The sequence below is a fragment of the Dicentrarchus labrax genome, unplaced genomic scaffold, assembly GCF_905237075.1.
Source record: "Dicentrarchus labrax unplaced genomic scaffold, dlabrax2021, whole genome shotgun sequence".
NCBI lineage: Eukaryota > Metazoa > Chordata > Actinopteri > Moronidae > Dicentrarchus > Dicentrarchus labrax.
In genome coordinates, this window is record NW_026136714.1 from 9,198,482 (window position 1) to 9,208,961 (window position 10,480).

General features: G+C 38.7%; 2 protein-coding genes across 2 annotated transcripts; both read right to left on the reverse strand.

Moving 5' to 3' along the window:
* Window positions 1-115: 115 nt before the first annotated feature.
* rilpl2 (Rab interacting lysosomal protein-like 2) lies at window positions 116-3,405 on the reverse strand. Its single transcript, XM_051423805.1, has 4 exons — window positions 2,869-3,405; window positions 2,631-2,782; window positions 997-1,116; window positions 116-551 (listed from the first exon to the last, which is right to left on the reverse strand). Exons 1-4 carry the CDS (start codon window positions 3,160-3,162, stop codon window positions 530-532), a joined length of 588 nt encoding a protein of 195 aa, XP_051279765.1. The 5' UTR covers window positions 3,163-3,405; the 3' UTR covers window positions 116-529.
* Window positions 3,406-4,131: 726 nt separating this feature from the next.
* LOC127376686 (RILP-like protein 1) lies at window positions 4,132-9,784 on the reverse strand. The gene is made up of 8 exons (XM_051423799.1): window positions 9,307-9,784; window positions 8,172-8,322; window positions 6,861-6,979; window positions 6,463-6,738; window positions 6,170-6,361; window positions 5,652-5,815; window positions 5,464-5,562; window positions 4,132-5,146 (listed from the first exon to the last, which is right to left on the reverse strand). Exons 1-8 carry the CDS (start codon window positions 9,595-9,597, stop codon window positions 5,053-5,055), a joined length of 1,386 nt encoding a protein of 461 aa, XP_051279759.1. The 5' UTR covers window positions 9,598-9,784; the 3' UTR covers window positions 4,132-5,052.
* Between the last annotated feature and the right edge of the window lie 696 nt (window positions 9,785-10,480).

Consider the following 10,480-nt stretch of genomic DNA (forward strand, 5'->3'; position numbering starts at 1 on the left):
GACAGTCTGTCTCTTGTGATTTGTTAACACTGACATGAGGTCAGAACTTGTAACATCAATGTGAAATAATAACGAAGCTTTTACATATTCAATCCCAGAAGAAAAACAAATACTGTTCAAAATGTGAAAAACATTTTATTATTTAAAGTTGGACTGGTTACTGGACCAACATGTGGCCCCTTGAGGACTTAATTTTGCCTTATTAAAAAATTAAATTTTCAAGCCTATAAATAACTGAGTTAATGGATTCAACATAATCCCCAAGAACAGTGGTTACATAATACTTTCCAGTTTCTTTTTATATCTTCATCACACCTTCCATGTAATATAGACTGTATATTTCTACTACAGCAACTATTATTATAAACCATCTTAGGTTAAAATTACTAGTATAAAACACAGTGCTTGTTAGATTGACACATACACATTGTAAAAAAAAAAAAAAAAAAAAAAGTAATTAAAAAAAGTGGTTAACTGAGAAAATTGTGCCGACAAATCCTGTTTGTCCAGTTCTTGTGAAAGGTTGTTCTTATTTTCGCCTGAATGAAAACCTATAAAACAGAAAAGGTTCAGAGTTAGTTTGTTGTTCTGAGCCGCGGTGGGTTGAACGTGGAACATACTAGTGAAACTGCTCAGTGCGTCTCATTCAACATTGAGTCACGGCAGACTGTAATTACTGACGGCAGCGAGAGTTTGGCAGACACACTGGAGATTTCCAACTTCTCTCATTCAGTGCTCGCACAAACATCCTCGACGTCGGCATGAATTCACTCGGTCACAAGTATATCATTAGGAGACAGGAAACGGGCTGTGAGAACAATCTCCCTGCTTGCTTACTTCAACATCATGTGGTTGCTGCTGAATTCTTTTCTTGAAACTTTGCCATCTGAGGTGTACAGCTAAAAATAGTGTGAAGCTAGAAATACGTGTTTTAACTAAGTTTGTCTGCACATTAAAATACACTGCTGTATTCAGTGAAGAAATCCTGTTACTCACAGCTTGCCTATGGTTGTCTTTTCCTCTTTTACATCATTTATTGTGGCGGGGCTGTGCTCTGTAGCTGGTTTGTCCAGATCCACTTCTACCATGGCTGGTTCGGCCTGTGGAAGGATCCCACTGCAGAAGAGAGAAGAGCTTTATCATCACTGAGAAAACAAAATCCACATTATCGAGTTGAAATTATTCTTGAGAATGAATTGATCTTTTCCCTCCTTCAGAACTACAATGCATTGTTATCAAACATGAGATGACTAATGGAAAAGGTACTTTCTGCTGCTGATACTTGTGATATCTGCTTACAGGACCAGTGTGTTGGATTCTGTGTCATCTAGTGCTAAAGTTGCATTTTCCAACTATTTGAATACAGCTCAGCATGGTAAGCTTGTAGGAGAAACTGCGGTAGCTGCGAAACACACTAAAAACACCCCAACACAGCTGAAAAAGGCACTATCAAGAGCCAGTGTTTGGTGTGTCCGTTCTGTGTTACTATAGAAACGTAGAAGAGGACCCGCTTCCTCTGTAGATAAAAAAAGTCAAATTTAAATGTAACAAAAACACAATGATTCTTATTTTCAGGTGATTATACACTAATATAAACATACTTATGAATATTGTATTCCAGTTTTGCCAATAGATCCTCCTAATTGTTGCACACTGGACCTTTAAGTGCACCGATTATTGTTGCAGTTTATTTGTCCAATTAGCAACATAAGAAAAATCTGCTTTCTTTTTGAAGACCAGTTAACAACCATGAGTTAGTCCTGTGTGTATTTATAAGACTGTATGATTCTGTATGAGTAATGGCAGATAAGGGTCAGATAACACTGGATATTCAGTGTTACCTCCCTAGTGTAATGTTAGATGTGTATTAATATTAACAATGTTGCCAACATGTTGTCGCAACAGTACAACCGCTCTCATTCTCGTGGAATTAATTTATCATCTTACAACAAAAACAATTCAGATAAACATTTTCACATTGGTGTTTCCACTGAGTAATAACATGTATTAGCTACACCGAAACAATTAAATATTGTACTGCCCTGCAATGAATCATTCTTCTGTGAAGCTTTTAATGTGCAATCTTGTTGACGCTGTGTCCGAGAGGTGTTGATTTAACCACGTGAGGCTGTAGTTAGTGATGGTGTTGTACTGGATTACATTATAGTGCTCAAGTCCTCCTGACAACACATTGCTGACAGATTTTAATATAAGGCACTTTTCAGTAACAGAATCACCTTTGTTGGCCAGGTATGTGTACTCATACAAGGAATTTGATTCTCAATGTGCATACTCAGAATAGCATAGACTAGAATAAACTACAATGTACAGATATATATATATATATAAACATAAACAATAACATTTATAGACAGTAAAACAAAAGGAGCAGAGTGCAAAGGATGTGTATGTACATGAGGTAGGTGGATATGGATGTGCACAGCAGGCACAGATGTGTTTTTTAGTGATGATTATATTTATGTGTTTTCAAAATAAAGCTTCAACAGTGAAAATAAATACTGCCCAGAGACAACCGTGTGTCAAAGTGATGGCCTTTCAGGAAAAAGGTCACATGATGAGGCAGTTCAACCTTTCTAGAAACCCTATCACAGAGAGGCCCGGTTGCTCACCTCTTGTACAGCTGGAGCTCCTCCTGAGCCACCATGAGCTGAGCCTTCAGCTGGTTCCTCTCCTGCAGAACCTCCTTCAGCTCCTGCATGGTGAACCGCGGTCTGTTGGGGTCCGTCAGGTCCACCACCAGCTGGTTGGGTCCCGCCGTTTGCTTTGATGGCCAGACAAAGACAAGAAAAGCATCTCTAAATGTCCACTGTACGTCCGACAAAAGGACAGACGGACTGTCACACTCACCGTGCCCTGCCCAGAGGAGCTCTCCTTGATGATCCGGTCCAGTTCACTCTTCAAGTTGTCCCGCTCCATTTTCAGCTCCTCCAGAGACAGATTGTACTTGTTGACCAGGGTCTCGAACATCTCCAAAACACGGACTATTCTGAACTGTAAATCCGACACTTCTTCGCCCGTGCTGCTGATTTTCAACAGATCTCGTCCGATTACATACGAAATGTCATACACATCTTCAACCGTGAGCTCGAAGGCGTCCTTCTCGAAAGCCAAAGCGGGCGACGACTCTTCGCCAAACTCCATGACGTGAACGGTTCGACACCCTTTAAAAAATACCGGAATAAAGTTTCCCACCCCGAAGCAGCTAACTACTTAAAACACGTATAAACGCCGTCTTTTCTTTTTCAGTCTTGGGTTCAACACTTTATTTTACTGGCAGAAGGTAACCAACTTCCAGACGAGCAGCACTTCCCCCATCACTCATCCGCCAATGGCGTGAGTCTGTGGACAGTTAGAGGAGGGCAAAGTATCCTAGCGACCAGGTGAGTACAAAGATCTTGTGCGGCTCAAGATGACTCCCTCAACGCTGTCGATCCGTCAGACGACAGCCTTCGTTTTGTAGTGTGAGCTCTTTTTTTTTTTTGTGTGTGTGTGTGTGTGTGTGTGTGTGTGTGTGTGTGTGTGTGTGTGTGTGTGTGTGAGAGAGAGAGAGAGAGCGCCTGGTTTTTTTTAAACTTCTCTCAATCAAAAGGCTTGTCAGGATCAGGTGAGAAAGCACGTGATTTGCTCAAAATATTTTGCTCACCATTTTACTGCATAAAGTATATATTTCCTATTATAGTCTTAAAATTTTCTGTTATATTTTATATTATTCTTATTTTGTGATTATTTACTGTACTTTTACACTTCTGTACTTTTTGCACTACATTCTCCTATGCTACTGTGCCTAATTTGAATTTCTCCTATGGGGGATCAATAAATAAATAAATAATTTTATCTTATTTTATTTTCTGATTTGTTTTTCTCTCAATTTTCTGTTAAATTATTTTATATTATTGGAGTGAAGACCAAGATTCCTGCCAACACAAAGTAATGTCTACATAAAGCTGTAAATTATTATAACTGTGGAAAAGTATAGTGAATAGAAAGTAGTCACATAGTCAGAAGTATGAGTGGAATATTATTTTTAAGCACATGAATGCGATCTCTACCACATCTATCTTATTTGTCTTATCTGCCATATTAGTATTTTATAATAACACAATGACAACATTAAAAAGATGAAAAATAAAATTTTATTTTGAACATTATTTTACAGACGCAACCCATCACATATTGCATAGGTTTTTTTTACAGTACTCATCATTGTTGGAATAGGTTTCTTCTGGTGTTTTTACCAGTAAGATTGCACTAGTGTAACCCACAGAGAGTGGCGCCACACTGTTGTGCTGCAAGTATACAGTAACATCCTCTTTTCATCAATTCAGGGTATGACTTAATGCTGGCAGTAAGCACATTATCTCTTAGTGGAAAACAAAGGAACGCGATCATTAATCTCATTCACTGCACCTTGAAACCAGACTCATAATTTGCCATCAGATCTTAACCTCATATAAACATAAATGACACAAGAGACTGCTAAGGAACTTGAAAGTGCTTGTGAAAACTCATTTGATACTCTGGGGAATACTCCATACTGTACTGCAGGCGCTACTTGCCAAACTGGTGAGCAAATCCTGTACACTATATAGCAGAGTAACATCATGTTATTTGGACATAGTGAGAAACTTGGGCACTTATTTGACATTACAGCATTACAATTAATGAAGCACAGCTTATATAAAGTGGCGCACTGACAGGTGATACATTTTTATAAAACCTGAGAGCTCATAAATACACATAAGAGAGGCAGGTCATGGCCAGTTGTCTCACATTTGAATTACTAAGGTAGATTTAAAGCGCTTACAAAGTTAGCTAAAACCCTTCCAAAATGTTTAGTAAAATTAAACACCAGTGTTTCAACCATCACATCATCATCAGTTTCATAAACACCATACAGATTTAGTTTAAAATAATAATGCAGCCATTAAACACATTCTTGTAATTATGTCTATTTACAAACTGTGTTGACAGAAACAAACTGGTGGTCGGGAAAAATAAGAGCATTCCTAAAAGAAGAATTTAAACTTGAGGTCATACAGAGCAAACAAGTCTTCTGATTGGCAACAACGTGGGGTCGTCTGCAATCAAACCGGCTGCCACCATCGGCATTATGGCAGTGAAGATCCTGTCCAGAGATGAAAATGGAAATGGTGAAACTTAGAGTTAGAGAGACATTGTTGTGGTCAGTGATTACAGTACATGTTTTTTGACCCTGAATGAACGAGAGTGACACTCATTATTGACACCTTACAATATGAAATCGAGCACTATTTATTTTGAAGTTTGTAAGAATATGAATATGATGATAAATTACATCAATACAGTATCGAAGGAGAAAATAAAATAGGGCTGTGAAGTGCTGCCCCCCTTTGACAAAGTGCAAAGGTAAACCTTGGTGTATGAAGAGAATCGTGTGAGGGTCTTGTCAACCCCATTACTCACAGGCGTCTAATTCCTGATTCAGGCTGATCGGTGAAACTGGAGCATGGCGGAGGAGATGGAGCACAGATAACCGAGCAGACATCATCCTCAAACTCCTCACTGAGGGATATGGAAGAGATTAACTTTTGCATCAGTGTTATGTGCAATTGAGATTAAATTCAAATCTTAATTTTGGAAACAAAATGTACCTTTTGTAATATGCCAACTCTTCCTGTAGCACAAACACTTGGGCCTTGAGTTCATTCCTCTCCTGCAAGACGTCCCGCAGCTCCTGCAGGGTGAAACGGGGTTTGTCTGGCTCCTCCTCCAGGCTGTCTGTCTCCTCCTGTGGCTCTGTATCAGTTGACACCTTCTGCAAATCAAATCCCACATTTAGCATTTCTCCCTGCACAGCATGGACTCACACTTGACCCACTTAATGAAACAGCTAGCTCAGTAAATCTTCAGTAGGGTACCAATCATAATATTTTTTCCTATTGATGAAGGTAAATTGATTTTGGAAAGATGCCACCATGAAGTACAACAATAAAAGAGAAGAAAAACACTGTAAGCTGATGTAAACAAAGCAGATTTAACATGGTAGGACAATGACCTTAAGGAGACACCAGCAGTGATAATGCTTTGTGTTTTATATAAATAGTCTTACAGTGGGCCTCTGCTATAACCACATTAGAGCGTGTACAGCTGAGAGTCAAGCAGGCATTACCAGAAACAATGCTGTCGTGTCCTCATCACTGTCACCCTCTTCCTCATTATATTCTCCGTTTGACGACCTCGGGAGAAGGGAAGGACTCTTGTCACACTCAAAGCAGTTTGCCAGGAAGTCCGGGTCGTCTCCACACTCCACCCACACTGACTTTGGTTTGATGGTGGAGTTAGATGGCGCTACTACAGGAGGCTGGATTGATAACACAAAACATCCACTTAGATACTAGAAAACCTGATGGCCAAACATAGTTTCAACCTAATTATATTTAAGAATAAGTCCTTTTTGCTTACCGTCATCTGTGGTGATGCAGGTGATGACATCCCAGATCTGGAAAGAGATGTTTCTTCTATGTCAGTGACCTCTCTCTCCAGTTCCCACCCCCGGAGCTCCTCTCTCAGTCTGGTGACCTCCTGCTGCAGAGCCCCCAGCTCCTGCTGCTGCGCCTGGGCTGTAGCTTCCAGCTCGGCCCTCTGCTGGATCAGTGCCTTGCCCTGAGCCTCCATCACTCCTATCCTGTGACGGAGGTCCTGGTTGATTCTTATCAACCGTTGCTGCTGCATCTGGAGCTACAGTTCAGGAGATGTGTTTAATGACTTCACAAAATCTGGTCAAAGGAAGTAAATTGTACAGACATGTAGATAGTTTGTCAGATGCCAGTATACATGCTGAATATGGTCTATATCCTCACCGCCTCAACATCCTCGTTTTTTAGTGTCAACTCGTGGTCTTTAGCCCGGATTTCATCCCTCTGCTTATCCACCAAGTCTTTCAGTTTCTTCATCATCTGCCGCTCCTTCTCTGACATTCCTATCGGTATCATTAAGAAAGCACAAAAACAATTATCACACATGCAACATTAATGCAATCTAACAACACATTTAAAATGACATTTAAAATGTTGGAAAACTGTCATCAGTAATGTATAGTTTACAGAAATATTATGGACCTTCAAAGCCTGAATACTTACAGGGGCTTCCTCCTGGTATTAATGCATCTGTTACACCATTAATGTATTTTACTAGACTAATAATGTGTCAGCAGATTAATCATATCACGCAGAGCCCATTCATTTGAATGAACATGTTTTTATAAGCAGTGTGTGTGTGTGTGTGTGTGTGTGTGTGTGTGTGTGTGTGTGTGCACTGTGGCCCTAACAGTAAGTGTAGCTGCAGCCACCATAAAAGTCTCACACAAGAACTATATTTTGCTCTGCTTCAAAAATAGTCTCCTTTACAAGCTCCTGACTGCCTCTCTTCACGGCCTCCTTTTTCATGTCAACAGGCAAGCGTGCAGCATATACTGTACCACGTGACAACATAGGGTAAAAATATGTGTAACATACAGCAGATGGTTAATCAGCGCAACACGAATCTGCAGTGGGCACACATATGGAACAGATAATATGATCTGTGCTGGAAATCGCAGCCAAGACCAAACTTATTTAGTGTCCAGAGTGATCACAAGATACAGTTCAACACATCATGCATGACTAGACTTCAAAGAGCAACAGACAACAGACCATACTGTGTTAGTTTATATACACTATATACATAATGTATTTTTAATCTTCTGAATATTTGCATGTGTTTATAATCTATATTACCTTAATATTTTTCACAATAGATTGTTTTTGTTCATTGACATTGGTGCATTCTGATCTATGTCTTTAATGTCTGCCTGCAAACCAAATGCTCTTTAAGACAATAATTAACTTGAAATGTATACAGATCAAATATGACAATTCACTTATAACTATCTATTATAATCTTCATATAGAGATGAACCGATCCAACAGTTTCTCTCCTGAAACTGATTCTAATAGCTCAACTCAGGCTGTCTGTCGATACGAGTACCAATCCCAATCATCATTAGGTTATTCCACCAGAAAAGTTAAAGAAAAAATTAATTGACAAAATAAAAGTGTAAATAATGTTCTATAAATCATCTTAAAACCTCCCAAAACCCATCCATTGTGAACTGGTTGCTGCAGACAACTCACCTTCCTGTTTCTGCAGGTCTTCCTCTATGACGGGGGACTCTTTGAGTGGGAGGCTGACTAACAGCCTCTTGTTCTCCGCCTGAAGCTGAGTGATTTGTGAAAGCAGGTCCTGGACTTCTCCTCTCCACACATCCTCCACCAGCTCCAAATCCTGAACATACAGGAAATATATTTTTTAAAAAGGGAAAAAGACACACAGTACAATCGAATGACTTTTTATTAGTTTGAAACGGATCGATTTATACTTGTGAGAACATACAACAACACCTCGCTTCCATGTAATGTCACTGTCACTTTTAATCATACGTTATTTGAGGTCACTGAGGGTGTGCTATAAATCAAAAATAATAAAGTAATTTAATGTATAGTATACCACAAATTAATTAACTGTTCCCTCATGTATGTATTAAATAGTATTGTGTGTGACAGTTTACCACACAAAAATGATCTAATGTAATCTAGTATAATATAATAATATAATCATATATATGTATGTATATATATATATATATATATATATATATATATATATATATATATATTTGTAATGGGTATTTTATGCTCTTAATTTTGAATCTTTTAACTGTTTGAAACTATCTGCCCGAGTGCGATTAGTTTTGCAATATATTTTATCTGCCCTATTGTTGGCACTTATGTTTACTGATTCTTTTAATTTTACCTTTGGTGTGACTTTATTTTGCTTTATTGCCTCCTGAAATGTTTGCAAGGCACTGTGTAACTATGTTTGGAAAAGTGCTGTTTAAATAGTTTATCATTATTATTACTATATAATATCTACCTTATTTAAGGCTATCACATATAGTTCCAGTGATTGCCGTGCAATTAATCAATGATTGATAAATTGTTAAGCAATTAAAAAGTAAAAAATCAGCCCCTTGTCTATGTTTGATCAATATATTACTGATTACTTGTGGGTGTTTTCACTTTTGTTTCACACAAAAAAAGTTATGTTTATTTAGTTTGAAATGTCAAAACCTATCTATTGGCTGTATAAATGTGACTTATTTACTTTGAGAGGTCGCAACCATCGATAAACACACAGCGGCAGACAGACAGTTACACAAACAGGTGCACATCCAGGTAAACAGACAGACAGACAGACAGGCAGACAGACCTTCTGGTGCTTCCTCTCCTGCTTGTATCTGTCGCTGCGCTCCTGCCGCAGCCTATCCAGCTCCCTCCGCAGCTCCTCGGCCTCCTGTCCGGCGGCTCCGCGGCTCACCAGCGCCTCAAGGTGCTCCAGCACCCGCACCACTTTGGGCACCAGCCCGACCAGAGACTCGCACCCAAACCGGTCGATGATCCGCTCAAACTCCTGCCCGAGCACCGCCGCTATGTCGTACACATCCATGACGGTCAGCTCCGCCGCGGGTCTGTCCAGAGCGGACATAACGCAGGTTTCCATGTGTTTTTTTTTGTCTGCCTTATTTAAATGTCCGACATTAAATGTGTGTCTGGTTCCTGTAACTCTCTGAATAGACTCACATTTATTGTAGAAAAACTGGTTTGTACAAGCGAGCAGAGGCGAGGGCGAACATGGAGACGACTTGTTTCAGTTTGTTGACAGTTTAAACTTAACGTTACCTAACGTTCACAGCAGTGCTACATTCGATGCTGCATTCAATAGCCTCGCAAAAAAAATCGTACATGTCACGTTCATCGTTAATAAATACCACCACAGCGTTCATGTTCAAGTCAAATAATAATAATTTATAATCATAATAACTCATGCCCTACATTAAAAACTTTAAGAGAAAAACAATTCGCAAACATTTCCCAAATTCGAATTATTAGCAGACATCTATTTTATTTTAATTTTAATATATTGTTATATTATATATATTATATTTAATAATTTGTTATTACTGTTATATTGACAACAGACTACTTGTTTTAAGTGTAGCCTGTTATTTTACTACTGTTTTAATTACAATTTTAGTTGACACAAACTGATTAATTGATTGATTGTAATTAATTACTTATTGACTGAGATTGATTGATTATGATTGAGTCAATCATAGTTACAGTATTACCAACAGTATAGATTATAATTAATTTATTGTAAATATTGTTTTCCTTTATTATTATTAATATTTTTAATTCCAAACGCTTGCTTTGGCACTATGTACAGTGTAACGTCGTGACCAATAAATCCATTTGAATTAAATTAATAACAAAGTTCGTTCGGGTTGCTGTTGCCTACTGTTTCCACCAATCTTATATCAGCAAGGTGGAGTTTTAAGAATTACAATCGCTCCTAAAGGCAGCAGCCCTCTCCACGTTGACTC

Coding starts and splice junctions, on each gene's coding strand:
- LOC127376686 (XM_051423799.1), bottom strand. CDS start 9,597: ATGGAAACCTGCGTTATGTCCGCTCTGGACAGACCCGCGGCGGAGCTG. Junction 6,739..6,860: donor AAAACGAGGATGTTGAGGCG/GTGAGGATATAG, acceptor CCTGAACTGTAG/CTCCAGATGCAGCAGCAACG. Junction 5,563..5,651: donor GAGTTGGCATATTACAAAAG/GTACATTTTGTT, acceptor CATATCCCTCAG/TGAGGAGTTTGAGGATGATG.
- rilpl2 (XM_051423805.1), bottom strand. CDS start 3,162: ATGGAGTTTGGCGAAGAGTCGTCGCCCGCTTTGGCTTTCGAGAAGGAC. Junction 1,117..2,630: donor GAGCTCCAGCTGTACAAGAG/GTGAGCAACCGG, acceptor TCTCTTCTGCAG/TGGGATCCTTCCACAGGCCG. Junction 552..996: donor AAGACAACCATAGGCAAGCT/GTGAGTAACAGG, acceptor TCTGTTTTATAG/GTTTTCATTCAGGCGAAAAT.